Raw genomic sequence first — 18,089 nt, 5'->3', positions numbered from 1 at the left:
TAGCGACGATACATTGAAGACAAGTTGATTGATAATTTATTAAATTTTGCTGGAACGCCAAAGGTAGAGCAGACATGTGTAGCTACATGTACATGTACATGTAGTTATGATTTTCTCTTCTTTTTCCCTCTCTCCCTCTCTCTCTCTATTCCAATTTATTCATGTACATGTACATCCATGTTAAACTAAAAAACATGTTTCATGAGCATGCAGCATCTATCTTAATTCTTCCACTAGGGTATTGAACTGTTAGAAGGTTCCGGTTTAATTGGCGAATGTATTAATCACATGAGACGCAGATACCAGCTGAAATTACAAGTAATTATTTTCTGGTTATTATGTCTAGTTATTAATGTAGTTATTAAGTCTATAGTTATTAATTATATTTTAGGTGAGCCAGTGTGAGAAGTTTGGTTATGGTTACATGGTGTCAGAAGTAGCATCTACCTCAACTGGAATAACCCATTTAATTAACAGTGGTAATTGCAGGGGCAGCACCCCTATAATAATGTATTAAAAATAGGGTATATGTATTATTAATAGAGTATGTACATGTATGTGTATTATCAATAGGGTATGTATATGTATTATCAATAGGGTATGTATGTGATTTGGTTGATGATCTCTGGGTATTATTGAATGGATCGATGTCTTGTGATGTGGATGTGATAAAGAGAGATCCATTTGATCCAGCAGATAGAGTCATGTACAAAGTAATACTGGAAACACTATAGACCAACTTATGATAACAGCTGCTCTCTCTCCCTCCTTCCCCCTCTTTCTTTTTCTCTCTCCCTCTCTCTCTCAGTCCATTATTAACATTCTTAATGTCATCTCATCTTATCCTGCCTTTCATAAATCACTCTTGAGTAAAGCTCCTCCCAAAACTGCCTCTACTGATGTCGTCACAGTCAGTGGCCTCTTAGAGGCACTGGTGTTTAAATATGGCGGGACTGAGGAGCCAATGACAGCTGTTAGGAATAACAATGATGCACATCTCTGTGGACTAAGGTAGAATATAATTAGAATATTATGTGACATTTTGTTTTATGTCCATACTTTTAATATTATGTACATGTGCATGCATGTTTCCCCCCCCCCCTCTCTCTCTCTCTCTCTCTCTCTCTCTCTCTCTCTCAGGATTATCAGTATACTAACCACAAGTTTGGATAGTTTTGTGTTACTTGATACTCAGTTCAGCTTGAGGGAGACCATTGCCTCATTTCAACATGCCTGCCGTTTAGAGAACAAGTGAGTACTAGGTCACGGGCCAAATTTTGCCAAAATTGAAAAAGAAAAATTTTCCCATTTTAATAATTTTTTAATGCATATACATGTACTTGTATGTTGTGTATAGAAAATTTCAATCAAAATTGTAATTTTATGAATTTTTAAGTTGCTAAAAGATTGGGTAAAAGTCCCTGTACTATAGTAGTAAATAGTACAGGGACTTTTTGGTCAAATTTAGACGCAGAAAGAATTCTAAAATTTTCTGATACCATGTGATTGTGTTTGCATTGTTAATATTATACTCTCCCCTCCCTCCCTCCCTCCAGTGAGTATATCATTGATGCTTGTTCAGTGGAGAGGAACAGACTGCTCGTGTCCTCCTCCTGCATTGGAGGACCTAAGGAAAGACTCCTCCCACCTCATACACTGACTACAGTAAACATGACTGATCTACAGAGAATGAAATAATAATTATTTCATTCTTCTGTAGATCAGTGATGTCTATGAGTATCCATTTTACGTCCGTCTTAAAGAGAAGGTTCCGGATTGTTACACACTGAAAGTGTCATATTCTCATCATAAACTAGCACTGAACATTAAGCCTTCAGCTACAATAAAGTAATAATTAATACTAGAAACATATTAAGAGGCTCCGCCCTCAGACCATAATTCCCAGTCACGCCCCCAAGCACGTACATGCATACATACATTTCTGAAATACTCCATATTAGTGGGCTTCACCCAAAAAAATTTGGAATCAAATTTGAAAAAATAGCCCCATTTTAGAGTTTAATTTCATTTTTAGTGACTTAAAATCTTGTTATATGAAACATTTGAAACAACACACTACCTTATCCACCAAAGGTAAAAATAAACTATTATAATTATTTATTATTATTTTTAAATTACAATTAAGATGTAAGTACATTGTTAGTACAGTCTCTGGCTTCTCTTGATCAAACACTACCTCAAGTCGCTGAGGAGAAAGCATCAGGAGGTTGGTTGTGATGATAATGCATGTACACTTGCATCATTTTATATGCAGTAGCTGCAATACAATATGTACATCATAGCATCTACATGATTAGCCTGTTATTGTCTTGCTTTATCCTTTCTCTGTATCTGTTCTTTCTCTCTTCCCTCCCTCCTCTCTCATCTCTCTTTAGTTGTGTCTCCTTCATCAGGGCAAGATGTTGTGCTTAATTTAATGTTAAAGTCAGTGACATGCTTTTACTAATGGGAACCAATCCTAAACTCCTCCTTTGTATTCTCTCTTCACAGTTATTCAAAGCACATTGGCCTGTCTAACATTTCAAAAGACTCCCTCTGGCAAATTTTACAAAAATTCAATTCTTTCACTACTACTCCTTCTCAAAACAGTCAGTGATTGTTCCCATGGCAACATAATAAACAAATACACATACAGAGAGAGAGAGAATGGGTGGGTAGGGAGGGTCAAGATATAATGCCCTTTTTTCTCAGTGTGGAATGGAAAACTAATCACAATAGAATCTAATAACATTTCCATTGGGTCCACACTACTTGTCCTTAATACAGAGGTGTCCTTATTTTATTTGTACTTTTGTACCAATTAGGACACTACAAAATATCCTTATTATAAAGGTGTCCTTATTTTTAAAGTTATATGTAGTGCTGTATAGTCCTTTAGTTTGTTTAAAGATTACTGATTGAAGTTGCATTTAAATTAATACAGTGATTTTACCGTTAATAGGTGCAGATTGGTTTGTTGTCATTGTCAGTTTGATATTATTACAGTCACATGATCAGTCATGTGACACTGTGAGACAGTTCCTCCGACGATTCTCTTCATCCGCCACTTCACTTTATGTCTGGAGGCAAAGAGAGAATTTAAAAGTATTGAGGGAGAGATAGAAGTTTTGTGATTATGATAATTTCTTGTTTTTTAGCCACTGCTAAACTTTGATACCAGCAAGATCCATACATTCATTCTTCACTATATCGAATTTATTATACAAGTAATTGATAAAATGTCTTATTTATTTTTAATACCACCTTTAGGCAGAGCTACCACTAGTTTATTCTGCATTTCGTCTTTCAGGATATACTCCATCACAAGTAATTCTTTTTATTGTATTTATAGTAAAAATACAGCAAAAAGAATTACTGTGATACCTTTTGCTATTATTCTTTTTTGTTTCTCCTACTCCCTCCTTCCCCCCATAAGGTGTGTCAAGACTGGCTGGGTCAGTGTTTTTTAAATTACTTGGATTGGCCTGAGATATGTCTCTACCTTATAAACTGCATATTACTAGGAGCAGATTATCAGGTCAATATAGACTAATGTACATATATACATCATGTACAATGTATAGTTAATGATAATACATGTAATGTAATGCAGTCTCCAAATGAAGAACAAAACCACTCAAATTCCCATTATGAATAGAAATATGTGAAATGTAATCTATAAGCATGTTTTTATGAAAGAAAGGCCATGATTATTTTTCACGTTCTATAGTGTTTTTAATTACACCCACCAGATCTCGTTTGTACTCCTACATGTGTACATGATATGTATCTTCTTTCATTCTTATGCAACTGAAATGGACCTATTACAGGTGGCAGGTGCAGCATGTGGGTGATTCATGTTCCCATTGCATTAACTATTGACAGTGACACTGTTATTGGACCGTTTGCATGGATCAATTGTCAATCCTCTGTAGTATGAAATTAATCAATCATTACGGCATATCATATTTATTGATCGATAAAAATTCATTTTTACTCATGATAAAGTGAATCAATGCTATATGCAGTAACAAGTATACCGTATAGTGCTTTAATTTTGCGGAGCTAGAATTTCACGGATTGATAATCAATTTTTCATGGAAATAACTTTCGCAGATTTGCAATGTTAGTGCCATGCCTTTAATGGAATTGAATATTAAAATTATCTATTATTTAGTGGACCTTTATTTTCGCAGTTGCCTGCTAACCCACGAAAACAGGGAAAGTTTTGCTCCTCAAAATTAAATTAAAGCACTATATGGTATAATTATTAACAAGAGTATGTTAAAATGCTAAATTTAGTAAAAGTAGGTTACTTTAAATCTACCTTGTGCTTCTATTTTGTTAAATTTATCATTTTATTGAAAAGATGTACATGTACATGGAACATGATGCTTAGCATGCAAAACTGCCACATGTTTCCTGACCTGTCACACATGCTCCCTTCTGTTAAGGGAATTTATCTATTGTAATTAGGAGAAAGCAATGAGTAATGAAATATTATAAATTGCTGTCACAGTAAGCATATCTTGTATGCGTCACATTATTCCAGAGCGGCATTGTCTTACTTCAGAGGGAAACAGTTGACAAAACTATTAGACAAATTAACCACTGTAGTGATCACACACCTGCTGCTATTATCAACTCGTTTAACATGTGGAATGAAAAACTGTTGGAGAGAAAGAGAGAGAGGACCACTTCTCCTATATTAATACATATTGAAACTGTATATGTGTCTTTGTATTTTTACGATGATTAGCTCTATTAATTATGTTTGCACTGCGTAAAATTAATAATTAATGCAACTTCCAAAAAAGGATTAAAAGTCATTTTATTTTGGCCCAGAGTGTGCCCTTTAGAAGGTGTATGTTATAAACTGGCACTCTGGAAGGCTGACATCATTTGATCTGTGTTTATGCTACTTTCTCTCTGATCCATGGCCTGTTGTGCTGTTACCATTGACAACGACTAATAATAAACATTAACATGGTAACTTGTAACGTCACAAGTTTTATCAGTGACAGCTGATAGACTTATAGCTTATAATCTATGGACTACAGTGGACTACAGTATATAGGATTGAATGTGCATGTACATGTATGTGTGTCTGACTATTAAACATTAGTATAAAGAAAGAGAGAGAGAGAGGAGAAGAAAGTTTCTTTCTTTATAAAGAAAGAGAGAGAGAGATGAGAAGGAGTTGAGTTGAGGAGAAGAAAGTCCCTTTCTTTATCTGATAAGGAGTTGAGATAAAAGGATGAAATACATGCATGGAATGCCTCCAGCATTCAGACGTTTGTAGCACTAATAAATTGCGCACATGCATCTGGCAGTAAAGTTAGACTAGAATTTAGAGTTTAGGGTTGTTAACATTCATAGACGTTACATGAGTAACTGCTGCATTATTTGATACCTTATATAAAGTGCATTTGAAACACGAAAGTAAGCATGGTAGGAATTTGAGGCTGGTAAGTCCTCTCACTTTCTCTCCATTGCAGAAATGGTTTGAATTTTAAATATGTGGGGGAGTCATAGATTGATTGCACATTCACTAGCTCTAGTATAGAATAGAACTTGTCGTATTGCAGTATATTTTGAATCCTTACCATTACTGATACTAGATTCTACAGTTGTAAATTTCATTGTATAGACTTTGATTAAAAGTTGCGGTAGTTGCATATAATTAATAATTGTGCTTATAATTACAATGCATCTCTTTTAGGTATATTTCTGTGTTGCTATTTTTAAGCATTTGGAGGCTAGCATATTAAAATCATGTCAGGAACACACACTACTAATATTTTTAAAGGTAAACAATGAACTTTAATACTTTAAACCAGCTGGACTCCTTGTAGGAGGAGCCATTAAGAGGATTTACAACCAAACAATCTCTTTCCTTCATGAGTCAATTGGAACTAAAGTACAGATCAAACATGCTCAAAGACTTGCAAACTGTTCAACCATAAAATCACTTGCCCTAATATAGTATCATATGATGAGCTTCTCACTGTCACTTATAATTTTATTATAATGAATATACTGTAATATTGCATCTCATGTCATTTTGCTCTAACTCCTCCTCTTCCTTAGCCTTGTTACTATAAAAATAAGTGTTTTAGCTCAGTTTTATTCAAGTGCTAACTGCAAAGAGAAATAACCAACTATAAGCAACAGTAAAAAGCATCACACACTAGACTAATTTCATCAAAGAAGAAATGGACACAGCAACTAAACTATTTATGAACAATGGGCTGACTGCAACCAAGAAAGGACTAGGAAATGCAGTAATGGAGAAGTCACTGAGGCTAGCTGCAGACAGAGGGAATTTGGACGAGGTCAAGGTCCTCATGAAAGCTGGAGCACTTATCACCAGAGATCAAGTAAGGAAGATAATGTATTTATTCTTACATTATTATCTTTTTTAAATTCTAATTTATAGAATGGACTTACTGCATTGCATAAAGCTGCCAGAAAGGGGCACAATAATGTGACACAATATCTACTGTCAACTGGGAAAGTGAAAATCAATGCTGGAGACAAAGTAAGATGACTATACATCATCATTTGATACTTTATTTATTATTGATCACTTTCTTTTCTTTACAGTATGGCTGGACTCCATTGCATTGGGCTTCATGGAATGGCCATCCATCCACAGTAGCCCAGCTATCAGAGAGGAAGACCTGCAATGTTAATGCAACTGATAAGAGTGGCTCTAATCCACTCCATTGTGCTGCTCTCCAGGGACACCATGCAGTCATTAAAGAGCTGCTATTAGCTAAATGTGATCCTAACGTACAGAGAAAGGTAAGAAATAGAGAATAGCCTTAAGAAATATCAGCTTTAAGAAAATATGATAATAGAGACATTATAGTTTTATGCAAATGATTACTGGGTTTTTTATATTTTCAGGATGGTTGGTCTCCACTTCATCTTGCTGTGTGGAACGAAAAGGAAGATATAGTTCATGAACTTCTGATTGGGAAAGCTGCAGTATCAGTGGCAACACTCAATGGAGAGGGACCACTTCATCTTGCAGCTAAAAGAGGCTACACTGGTATAGCTTTAGAGCTACTGGACTCTGGAGCTCCAATTGACATGCAGGATGAAGTAAGAAATTAAAATTTTGCTATAATAGTTAAATTTTAAAGTTTTTTTGGCATGTGTCATTAAGTAAAATTACATGTAGTTTTAGTATTAACAGCACTATTTAATTTGCTCTCTTTCTTCCTATTATAGTATGGTAACACTGCATTACATTATGCAGCTTCTAATGGCCACCGTGAAATTGTTCAGATCTTAATGAGTAATGACTGCAGAATAAACGTACGCAATAAAGAAGGAAGGACACCAATGGACCTAGCATTGTCACAAGGAAACAATGAAATAATTGGACTATTAACTGGATTAAAGGCAAGCTATGGAATTATAATTTTTATATATTAACGAGCATGGGCTGTATTAAGCTCCAAACATTACAGCATATTCTACACTTGCATGTATAGAGATATTTAATAGCAAAATGTGTACAAGAATGCTAGTTATGTGTATATTTAAAAGGTGTCTATGTATGTCACTTTACTTTTCTTTCTCTTTGTCTTTCAACAGAATTCATCTCCTTTATTATTATCATCACCAACTTCCAGTACTAGTAGTCTCACGTGCTCCTTCTGTGGTGACATTAAAGATCTCATCCAGCGCATAGAACCAAACTGTACTCTACGTCACACTGACTTAAAAACCTTCCAGTGGTCCAGCGACGAAGGAAAAACCTTTGCTGATCAGATTGATAGCTTACTCTCTTCATCAAGCCCCACTAAAGAGTGTTGTGGGGATGGACTGTGGCAGAAGAAAGCACAAGAAGCTCAGGAAGATGTCGTTTACAAATGTCAGAAGAGGATAGAAGAGATAGAGCGACAGTGTGCTCAGAAAGTGAACAAGATCGAGAGAGAATGCAGCGAGAGGCTTTTGTTGGCTAGAATGATGAGATCTGACAGCAACTTGAGCTCAGGGAGGATCCCATCTGCTCCACTGTCCAGGAGAAAGGGAGACAAACATAAACTAAGTGTAATTTCTTTGTAAAGACACTGCACAGTTTGGAACTCAACCTTACATTTTCCTGATATATTAACGAACATGATCACTTATATTGATGCATCATTCTTGTATAATAACACGTTTTTTTTAATTATTTTTATTTATGTTTTATTTTGTATATGCATTATACTTGCTGTTGTATTATAAATTCAAAGAAAAATTCAATTTTATCATTCAAATTAATTATTAACTATTCTTGTTTACACCTGGAAGTGTGAACAAGACACTTCCTGTGTCAAAAATCTATAGTGGGTTTATAAATTACAAGAAATCAATTTTATAAAAATTAATTATTTTTTTCACACCTTGTTAACACCTGGAAGTGCAAACAAGGCACTTCCTGTGTCAAATTTTTACAAAAGTCTATTGTGGGTTGTATTCAATAAATATAATTTCTTTATATCACTATAACTTTTAACAACATTAATAAATTATTATGCTGCAGTGCTTAATTTCAAAAACTAGAAACCATACACTTTTAATGAACAACATAAGTCAAGAGCATAGCAACAACAATAATAATAATAATAATAATAATTCAAAAATAATAATCAATAATATTTTACATTAACAATAAATAATTTTCTTTGTGTGATAAGTTTGTCCTTAAGTCGGTTTCATTTTCGTTTCGTTGCTTGATATAATCTTATATAATTTAGCTTGTAATAAAGACTCTCTCTTGTCAGATAAATCCAATGAATTCTAAATAAAAATATAATAAAAATACAGTAATACTACATGTAGTGGCAACAAAATTCTTAAACGTCCATTTATGAACTCACCAATACTTGCTGCAATAGCTGGTTATTAATATTAATAACTGACCACACCCCACCCTCTCTATCCTCTACTAATATGACATGAGTTAATGTACTAATGCTCCAGTATAGTCTATCGTGTCTATCAGTTCCTAGTGGCTCGTGTCTCACTGTTGAACTGCAGACTGGATTATGAACCTATCAATAATAAAGCATGTAAAATTAATAATAAAGAATGTAAAAATTAATAATAAAGAATGTAAAAATTAATAATAAAGAGTGTAAATTATTATTAATATTAAAGGTTAATTCTGCCTTCACCATGCTTTTACTAGCTGGTATTTTGCGGCCTCAAATTTTATTGCTTAAATTTTCATTAAAATAAATTTTCTTAGCTTATTAAATTTTTGTTAATACTTGAAAAGATTCTCACTTGATGAAGTTCCTGCAGTTCTTTAGTAAACTCCTCCCTCTTTAGTGCAAGCTCATCAATACTGGCTCCGCCTTCTGATAACGACTTTAAAGTCTCCCTATACATGTATCACATGATAACCACATGACTTCTAAGCATGTAATGTACGTACATGCTTTTCTGGATTAACTCGTTTTTCTTGTTTCTGAAAGCTCTTTTCTCCTCATTGTGTCTCTCACTTCCTCTCTTAATGGCATCAATGACATCAGACTAATTAATAATAATAATAATAATAATAATAATAATAATAATAATAATCATAATAATAAATTACTTACTGTGTCCAATGCTAGTGTACACAAGTAATGGAGTAACTGTATTCTTGACTCTAGCACATCAAACGATAAATTTAACATGTCCTATTAAAATACAATGATATATGTAATTAAATATCTAAAAATATATTGAAAATTGAGAATGACATTGGAGGCAGTTTTCAGGGAAAAGTCATGGGCTATAGCCTTGGGTATTTTTTAAATTTAACCATTTTCTTAAAATCACTGTAACTCGAAAAATTGAAGTCGGAATCAGCTCAAACTTTCTACATAGCATAAGGACATCAATATGTATCAGAAAATGTAATAAAAATTTGGGGTAATTTCGGAGCCATTTTTTAGAAAAAACCATGGGCTATAGCCTTGGGTATTTTTCAGAATTTTAGCATTTTTTTAAATGGCCGTAACTGAAAAAATTGAAGTCGAAATTGACTCAAACTTTCTACACAGCATAAGGACATCAATATGTATCAGAAAATGTAATAAAAATTTGGGGTGATTTTGGAGCCATTTTTTGGAAAAAAACCATGGGCTATAGCCTTGGGTATTTTTCAGAATTTTAGCGTTTTTTAAAAATGGCCATAACTAAAAAAATTGAAGTCGGAATTGACTCAAACTTTCTACACAGCATAAGGACATCAATATGTATCAGAAAATGTAATAAAAATTTGGGGCAATTTCGGAGCCATTTTTTGGGAAAAACCATGGGCTATAAAAACCATGGGCTATAGCCTTGGGTATTTTTCAGGATTTTGACGTTTTCTTAAAATGGCTGTAACTCAAAAAATTGAAGTCAGAATCAGCTCAAACTTTCTACACAGCATAAGGACATCAATATGTATCAGAAAATGTAATAAAAATTTGGGGTAATTTCGGAGCCATTTTTTAGAAAAAACCATGGGTTATAGCCTTGGGTATTTTTCAGAATTTTAGCGTTTTTTAAATGGCCGTAACTGAAAAAATTGAAGTCGGAATTGACTCAAACTTTCTACACAGCATAAGGACATCAATATGTATCAGAAAATGTAATAAAATTTGGGGTGATTTTGGAGCCATTTTTTGGAAAAAACCATGGGCTATAGCCTTGGGTATTTTTCAGAATTTTAGCGTTTTTTAAAAATGGCCATAACTAAAAAAATTGAAGTCGGAATTGACTCAAACTTTCTACACAGCATAAGGACATCAATATGTATCGGAAAATGTAATAAAAATTTGGGGTAATTTTAGAGCCATTTTTTGGAAAAAACCATGGGCTATAACCTTAAGATTTTGATGTTTTCTTAACAAGTCATGTGATAATCATGTGACATACATTCTCGCTACTAGACATGATCATTCTCTTAGCATATTCTTCAGCAGTAGTAGTAGTCCATTCTTTCTTGAAATCAGCTGCACTCTCCCCTTCTCTGTCAGAACTGATGAGCGTCAATAACGCATCAAACATGTTCGCTGGATAAACTCTTTTCCTTAACATTGTACAAAATGAATCTACAAAATAATTATATGAAATTTATTCATCAGCTTTTATTATCATCAAATTTTACATTCTCATTCTTTAGAAGATACAAGTAAAACTTAAATGTTGAAAGTAAGCCCCCAGGGGGCTCACTTTAAGAAGTAAACTACACTTCTCTAAGTGGCACATTTGAACATTCAAAAAAACTCTAGGGGGCCCACACACTTCAATTTATTAACCTTACCTAAATTAATACTGTCACTGGTTCCAAGTATTTCCTTAAAAGTGTTTAAAAACTCAGCCACAAAAATAAGCGAAGATACATACTTCCCAGCTACACCCAACTCAAGAGGAGGGTAAGAGGGAAGGGGTAGGACAGGTTGTTCCCCTACAACAGTCGAGGGGAGGGAAGGGAGAGTGATAGGACGTACTAGAACTAGTTTCTTATTTCTCTCCTCTTCCTTTCTCTTTCTCATGGCTTCCCTCAATTCCTCCATCTGCCTGATCTGTTGCTGCTTAGCTTCTTTGAGTAACAGCTTAGCTTTCCTTATTTTATCAAGTTTGAGTTGCTTCTCCTCTCTCTTCTTAGCCATGGCCTCCTGTAGCACTTTCTTCTTCTCTTCTCTCTTTCGTAAAGCTTCTTCTCTTAGCGTCTTTTGTCTCTCTCTCTTTTCCTCCAATTTCTTTGCTTTCCGTTCTCTGACCGCCATTTCTTTCTTTTCCTTTATCTCTCTCAGTTTCTCTTCTTTTTTAAGAATGTCATCATCTAGTGGTAACTTCTCTTCATCTTGTTGTACACGTACGACTCTTTTTGGTACCGGCTTCTGTCTTCTTGATCTCTTCGGAGAGAGGAGCTTTCTTGACGTCTCACAAGGTGTGAATAGTGTACGGTTTCTAAGGCAACGGGTAGGCGTGGCTTCAGAAGGAACAGAATTACCCTATAATAATACATTATTGTGTTAAATAAACTTTTAAAAACTAAATTAACACATAAATAATGTCATTATAATTTTAACTAAATATTTTAATGCTAAAACTAATTCCTAATACACTAAAACACAATTACATGTACATGTACCTCAAATGAGATTTGGTGGACATCAAAATTTTCTTTATCATCAGTCTCTTCTTCTACTGTCTCTCTCCCTGCCTCATCAATATTCATAGTTATTGAATAATTAGTATGACTAATGACGCAGTGTTCTTTGTGTGGCAGCTGCTCCGGTTTAGGTTGCGACCTGGAGGAAGGCGGCTTATACTCTTTGTCTTCTTTTTTTGAATATTTCCTCTTCTTTGATGAATTATGTGTAGCTCTGTGAGAGAAAGAGAATGAGAGAGTTGTATATGCATGAAGTGACCAGTGTGTGTGTGTCTGGAGGTGAGTATCAGTAATGTAATACCTGAGTCCTTTGATATCTGCCCTCAGCTTCACCTCAAGCAGATATCTCAGTCCTCAGGTATTACATTACTTACAAAACTTATGACAAGTAACATTTACACAATACACATACATGTATAGATTAGTTCTTACTGTATTTCAGTGCTCATGGTATGGTTAATTGGTGATTGCCATTGGAGACATTTGGCAACATCATCAGTTCCTTTTTGAAGGAACTCAGAGACGTTAGTAAAACCAGCTGTCTTTACAAGGGGAATCAATACACCTGTCGCCAACTTGCCGCTCTATAAAAAAGCAAAGAATCAATTTTATCAGACGTAAAAATAAGTTAAAATTAGACACAAAATCAATTACATTAAAAGGTAATGCACAATTGTACATGGTCATGTTCCCTTAGTCAAAATTCTCATTCTCACCTAGCCAAATGCTATATATTATAGCTCAAATTTTGGCAAGGTTTCCTAAAATTGTTTTCAGCACCTTGCAAGTATGACTAGTGCACTAAGATTTTTGAATTTAGTTAATTTTCATTAGCCTCAATATCCTATACATGTATACATGTACATGTAGCTAAGTAAGTACATGTATAAGACATGTTGCATGATGGAATGTACATGTAAGTGTGACTGTGTCTGGTGTGAAATAAATGGTGTGAAGTTTAGATAGCAGCTATACACCAATTCTTTGAAGGATAACACAAGTGTATGTAAATCAACTGTGAATAATTTTGTCATCTAACAAAAAATAATAAAAAACTACAAAATAAAAGAGTATTAATCAATAAAAAACCTACAAAGAAATTGGTAAAAAACTAACTACAAAGAAGCATCAATTAATAAAAGGTAGTAATTAAGGTACATTATTAATAGTTCAGTGTTTCTTGATGAGCTTTTTAGTCATATTTATATCTGCATGATCGGATACATTATATTTTAGACTTAGCGAGTCGTCTTCCGCCTGAATACAGCAACAACACATACGTTTACATATATGTGGTTTCTTGCATACTTCTTTTTTTTCTGCCTCTTCCCCTGGTGTATATTGGCGATATCTTCCGAGTATAAACCATGGGTAAGCCAAGAAAGCAATAAGTGTCACTAACGCTGCAACCACTTGTCCAAGTATTGTGTCTTTCAAAATAAAGTTCACAACATCATTATCATTATCAAATTCATCTTCATTTTCTTTTAGTATTACTAGAAAAAAATGCACAATGGGGAGAAAACTTACTATAGATGAAAATATGATGATTATACAATAGTTTCTTTTCTGGTTTTGAACATTATATTTGAGACATGACTCAAAGATAAAGGTGTGGATGGCAGTAATAATGCTGAGAAATAACGGTGGTATTAGCGTTATGTACCCACCAACCAGTGCTATTATTATAGCTATTGGAAGGAAAGAATAACACTGCACATCATCAGCAGTGTCCACATCAGCAGGTAAGGAACAATTGATGATAGTTGTCACATTCACTACACCATCAGAAGTGTCCACATGAAAGCAGTCAACTTTGCCACTGCATTCATCAAGGCCATACGACACATGGACAGAAAATCCAATAGAAACCAGTGCTATTACAATAACTACAGCTAATGTGTAATACAGAAGAGACCCTAAAACAAATACATCGGCAGTGTATAGCTTTCCATAAACCTTCACACAAGGTGGTTTCCTATAATCTCTTCTCTTGATAGCTGTTGATCCAAACAATCCTCTAGCACTTGCAACAACTACGGCTCTAAATGCCTTGTAGCATGTATCATCAGTGTTGCAGCACGTACGCAACAAAGATAATATAAATGTAAGGAAAAAAAACGAATATACGAATGTAAACACTGCAATTATAATTGGAGTCAATATATTAAGTGTCTGGAAATAACTGTAGAAATAATACGAATGTCCCATTTTTGGACTTGCAAATTTAACTTACAGCCTTTCTTGAGTAAAACAGTTTACAAGAAAAAACTTGCAATGACAAAAGTTGAGAGATCAGCTGTATTTATAGACCTTACAAGACAACTCTTAAAATTTACATAGTCTACTTGAATTCTTAGAATATAGTCACAGTGAGGTGAGACAATTCCAACAATCTTAGAATTTACATAGCTTTCTTTAATTCATAGAATAATTATTATCATCAATGAGGTGATGTTTGCACAAGCAATGCCAAGAATTAGCACCTCTGTAGCATGCAGTACAGCACTTTTAAACTGTATACTTATTGACTATTATTGGCCTCGCAGCTTCTTGTCAGTGGATTGTCTGGCAAAGACCATTGTACATGTACATGGTCATTGGCATCAAAAATGGCAAGGATATTTTTACATGCATACCATATAAGGGGATTTTTAGACAGGAGTTTTCTTTGGTGGTTTTGTGATGGCTAGCTTATTGGCAGATTTAATATTGGCGGTTTCTAACAATTTAATTATATCCCCACCCTTAGGTGGGGTTTTACTTAAGCGGGTGTGGTTATGCAGCTTACGCAGGCAATGTAATGTGGAGACTTTGACTGTTGTGAGTTGTATACGTGGACACCATTGTCAGTGTCACACTTACAAAATGCTACATTTGTTACTCTATTATCTAAACATGTACATGCACATCATACTATTAGCAAAATAGTTATTGAGAACTCTTTAATTAACTTTCATTATTTACCTTCTTCCTGCACAGCGAACAGTTACAATTACCGGAGCAGACAGGACATAGCCAGCTGGTGACACTCAGTGACAGCCGCTCCAATCCATAACGATTACTTAAACACTTCTCACACCTAATGAAAAGATAACCAGAAATATAAAAAATAGTTATAATTATATTTTGTATTAATAAATAATAATACCATATGGGACATTATATATGTTTATAGTATAGCAGGAAATTTTGGAGGGAGTTAAATTAATTTGACGAATTGCAAAATTTTGGTGATTGGTGGATTTTATCTTGGCCAATGGGTATCAAAATGCCAAATTCGCCAAACTTAATTCCATCCAAAATTTGCCACTATACAGTACATTTAGTTGGTCATTTTGGAGGAATAAAATTTTGGCAAATTGCACAACTGGCAGGTTTTAATTTGCACCATGTGCCATTGAGCATGCTGCACATCAAGGTTCAAAATGGCGGGTTATATTTTGGCAAATGGCTCTCTAAGCCCCTCCCAGCTATATGGTACATCATATGCGTAATTATTATAATTATAAAAGAATACATTCTAACCAGTATCTGGTGCACTTGCTGCATTTAATTCTTTTTTGTCCTGTTTTAATTTCACTGGCTCCTTTTAAGCTAAAGATTGACTGTCTACACTGATGGCAGGACTGGCTCTGTCCCCGGGGACACTGTGGCCGCTTTCTTGTCTTTTTAGGAGAAGAGGAAACGCCATTATGACTATGAGATGAAGAAGAGAGGCCAGCTTTACGCGCCATTATTGTTAATTCCCGCCTAAAGAGGCGTGGTTTCATTGCCGCCCAAACAGCCGGGAATGTAGGGTCACGTGATACCAAAATGTCTGAAGAAGTTGATCCTATTTCTACTGAACAAACAGAACAAGAGACTCAAAACAAAGAGCCTGCGTCCACTGAAACTGCTGCTGCATCCAAAGACCCTCCTCCTCCATCCACTGAAGGAGAAGATTCATCTAAAGACCCTGCTCCTCCATCCACTGAAGGAGAAGATTCATCCAAAGACCCTCCTCCTCCATCCACTGAAGGAGAAGATTCATCTAAAGATCCTGCTCCAGCATCCACTGAAGGAGAAGGTTCATCTACTGATCCTCCTCCTCCATCTACTGATCCTCCAGTTTCTGCTGCTGCTGAGGCTCCACCTCCAACAGGAGAAGCCTCTCCTAAAGTGGAAAGGCCCCAGTTGAACATGGTTGGTGTTGTCATTGGAGGAACTGGAGCTACCGGTCGTTCACTTGTCTCTTATCTACTCCGATCTAAAAAGGTATTTTAATTTCCTTTATTATTAATTAGTAGCTATTTTCTAATTATCAGGAAGAATGGAGTAAAGTAATACTATTCAGTCGTCGCACTATTGATAATGTACCTGGCGTTAATTTGGAGGAGGAGAAGAGCTCAGGAAGACTTGTTGAACACGTTGTTGGGGGTAAGACTAATTGAAATCATGTCCATACTCAGTGGGGCCCCCCTTGGATTGCCCCCTTCATCCTAATTTCCCCCCTGACCCCTTATTACTTTTAGACTTTTATTTGTACATGTACATGGACCTAAATTGACATATCAATGACAATTACTATCATGTACTTATTGAAATACATAGTAATTGTAAAGCTACATAGTACATGTAATTGATTCACTGTAGTACATGTACATAAACATGCTTATAATTACTAACTATCACACATTGTGTGGGTAGACATGTTTGCTGTTCCTGAGGATGAGATAAAGTCAAAGTGTGAAGGAGCTGATGTTTTCTTTTGCTGTCTTGGTACAACAAGAAGAGCTGCTGGATCTGCAGTAAGTCACTAAACACTGCATTGCTTTGCTTGATGTTAAGTTATAGTTTATAATAATAATGTGCTACGATTGGTAGAGAAGATACCAGTGCTTGAAATTATATTAGCATTTAGCATCCGTTATAATATATTGTCTTAAAATTTTATTTTACATGTACATGGATATAATAGGTATGATGGATGTCATAGTTTCCTTTTGTGCTATTGTTTAATATTAATTTGTATGATTTAGGAAGCATTTGTGAGAATTGATCGTGATCTTGTCGTGAGATTTGCAGAGCAAGCTAAAGCAGCTGGTATACCTCACTTCAGTTTATTGACCTCCTATGGATCAAACCCAAACAGCTTCTTCCTGTACACTAAAACTAAAGGACAAGTAAGCCATCCACTTCAGTATTAGTAGCAATGCACACATTAGTTCATACAGAAGTATAACCACCAGGAGATAGCAAGGCTTGAATGCTTTTACATGTACTTGTATAGTGTGTGCACAAAAAGTGACCAAATTAGTATTTTGCCAACTCTATTGATGCAGCAACATTAGGTACTGCCAAACCCAAGGATTTAGTACATATACATGTAGTTTGGGGCTATAGCACACTCTTAATGGTGTCACATTTTTTATTTGTTGTAGGTTGAAGAAGCAGTTCGCCAATTAAACTTTTCTTATACAACAATATTGAGACCTGGTTTGTTAGGGAGAGGAGGAGAAAGGAGACTGGCTGAGAAAATTGCTGGTATGATAACACATTTATGTAACTATTATATCAGTGATTTAGTATTAGGTCATGATTTTATATACTTACATGTACTTCTAAAACTTGATTTGTATATTCTTTATGTTGTAGTATGATTTTAGTAATAATGGTTTTAGAATCATGATTACCCTTCTATCCTTGTTCTACTCTATACAGGTATATTCTTTAAAGCATTGCCAGTGGAGACTCTTGCTCAAGCAATGGCTATAGATGCTTACCAGTATAAGGGAAGCTCTACTGGAGCCACAGCAACTGATAATGTTGTGATAATGACTAATTCAGATATATACAGGACCGCTCAAGTAATACTGTATAATAATAATAATACACTGTTTATAAAGTGATCTCTTCTTGTAGGCTGGTCAGTGAAAGAAGACTCAAATTA

At 34.9% G+C, this 18,089-nt stretch overlaps 4 protein-coding genes across 8 annotated transcripts in view; 3 read left to right on the top strand and 1 right to left on the bottom strand.

The window, feature by feature from the left end:
- The window catches only part of LOC100631477 (protein broad-minded-like), an 11,560-nt gene extending 5,427 nt beyond the window's left edge, over positions 1-6,133 (top strand). The window contains exons 8-25 of the mRNA XM_019993584.1: positions 4-63; positions 238-318; positions 392-479; positions 598-713; positions 809-1,011; positions 1,141-1,251; positions 1,557-1,665; positions 1,721-1,848; positions 2,036-2,094; positions 2,147-2,227; positions 2,397-2,445; positions 2,512-2,609; positions 2,963-3,105; positions 3,159-3,227; positions 3,271-3,327; positions 3,437-3,538; positions 5,723-5,809; positions 5,856-6,133. Coding sequence (XP_019849143.1) covers positions 4-63; positions 238-318; positions 392-479; positions 598-713; positions 809-1,011; positions 1,141-1,251; positions 1,557-1,665; positions 1,721-1,848; positions 2,036-2,094; positions 2,147-2,227; positions 2,397-2,445; positions 2,512-2,609; positions 2,963-3,105; positions 3,159-3,227; positions 3,271-3,327; positions 3,437-3,538; positions 5,723-5,809; positions 5,856-5,966 — 1,752 coding nt within the window. The 3' untranslated portion in view covers positions 5,967-6,133. The remainder of the gene's footprint in view (positions 1-3; positions 64-237; positions 319-391; positions 480-597; positions 714-808; positions 1,012-1,140; positions 1,252-1,556; positions 1,666-1,720; positions 1,849-2,035; positions 2,095-2,146; positions 2,228-2,396; positions 2,446-2,511; positions 2,610-2,962; positions 3,106-3,158; positions 3,228-3,270; positions 3,328-3,436; positions 3,539-5,722; positions 5,810-5,855) is intronic.
- Positions 6,134-6,190: 57 nt separating this feature from the next.
- Positions 6,191-8,276, top strand: LOC105316871 (serine/threonine-protein phosphatase 6 regulatory ankyrin repeat subunit B-like). The gene is made up of 6 exons (XM_011412120.2): positions 6,191-6,380; positions 6,440-6,541; positions 6,607-6,807; positions 6,913-7,110; positions 7,240-7,413; positions 7,609-8,276. Exons 1-6 carry the CDS (start codon positions 6,216-6,218, stop codon positions 8,080-8,082), a joined length of 1,314 nt encoding a protein of 437 aa, XP_011410422.1. The 5' UTR covers positions 6,191-6,215; the 3' UTR covers positions 8,083-8,276.
- A 213-nt stretch (positions 8,277-8,489) lies between these two features.
- On the bottom strand, positions 8,490-15,925 carry LOC100642131 (uncharacterized). Its single transcript, XM_019993617.1, has 11 exons — positions 15,686-15,925; positions 15,125-15,239; positions 12,590-12,741; positions 12,137-12,371; positions 11,303-11,996; positions 10,915-11,090; positions 9,606-9,686; positions 9,440-9,537; positions 9,289-9,385; positions 8,880-9,053; positions 8,490-8,799 (listed from the first exon to the last, which is right to left on the bottom strand). The coding sequence occupies exons 1-11, from the start codon at positions 15,892-15,894 to the stop codon at positions 8,704-8,706; spliced, it is 2,127 nt and encodes a 708-aa protein (XP_019849176.1). The 5' UTR covers positions 15,895-15,925; the 3' UTR covers positions 8,490-8,703.
- Positions 15,926-15,950: 25 nt separating this feature from the next.
- The window catches only part of LOC105316856 (oxidoreductase HTATIP2-like), a 3,990-nt gene continuing 1,851 nt past the window's right edge, over positions 15,951-18,089 (top strand). Inside the window, exons 1-7 of one of the 5 annotated variants that reach the window (XM_011412091.2) lie at positions 15,951-16,414; positions 16,465-16,576; positions 16,847-16,947; positions 17,179-17,322; positions 17,581-17,683; positions 17,861-18,006; positions 18,062-18,085. In XM_011412091.2, coding sequence (XP_011410393.1) covers positions 15,974-16,414; positions 16,465-16,576; positions 16,847-16,947; positions 17,179-17,322; positions 17,581-17,683; positions 17,861-18,006; positions 18,062-18,073 — 1,059 coding nt within the window. In that variant the 5' untranslated portion in view covers positions 15,951-15,973 and the 3' untranslated portion in view covers positions 18,074-18,085. The remainder of the gene's footprint in view (positions 16,415-16,464; positions 16,577-16,846; positions 16,948-17,178; positions 17,323-17,580; positions 17,684-17,860; positions 18,007-18,061; positions 18,086-18,089) is intronic. The other 4 variants (XM_019993628.1, XM_019993627.1, XM_019993629.1 and 1 more) reach the window with 4 other exon arrangements.

Source organism: Amphimedon queenslandica, unplaced genomic scaffold (assembly GCF_000090795.2).
Source record: "Amphimedon queenslandica unplaced genomic scaffold, v1.1 AMPQUscaffold_13491, whole genome shotgun sequence".
In the NCBI taxonomy this organism is placed as follows: domain Eukaryota; kingdom Metazoa; phylum Porifera; class Demospongiae; order Haplosclerida; family Niphatidae; genus Amphimedon; species Amphimedon queenslandica.
Note: the sequence above shows the minus strand (reverse complement) of the source record. Positions and strands in the feature narration are given on the sequence as shown.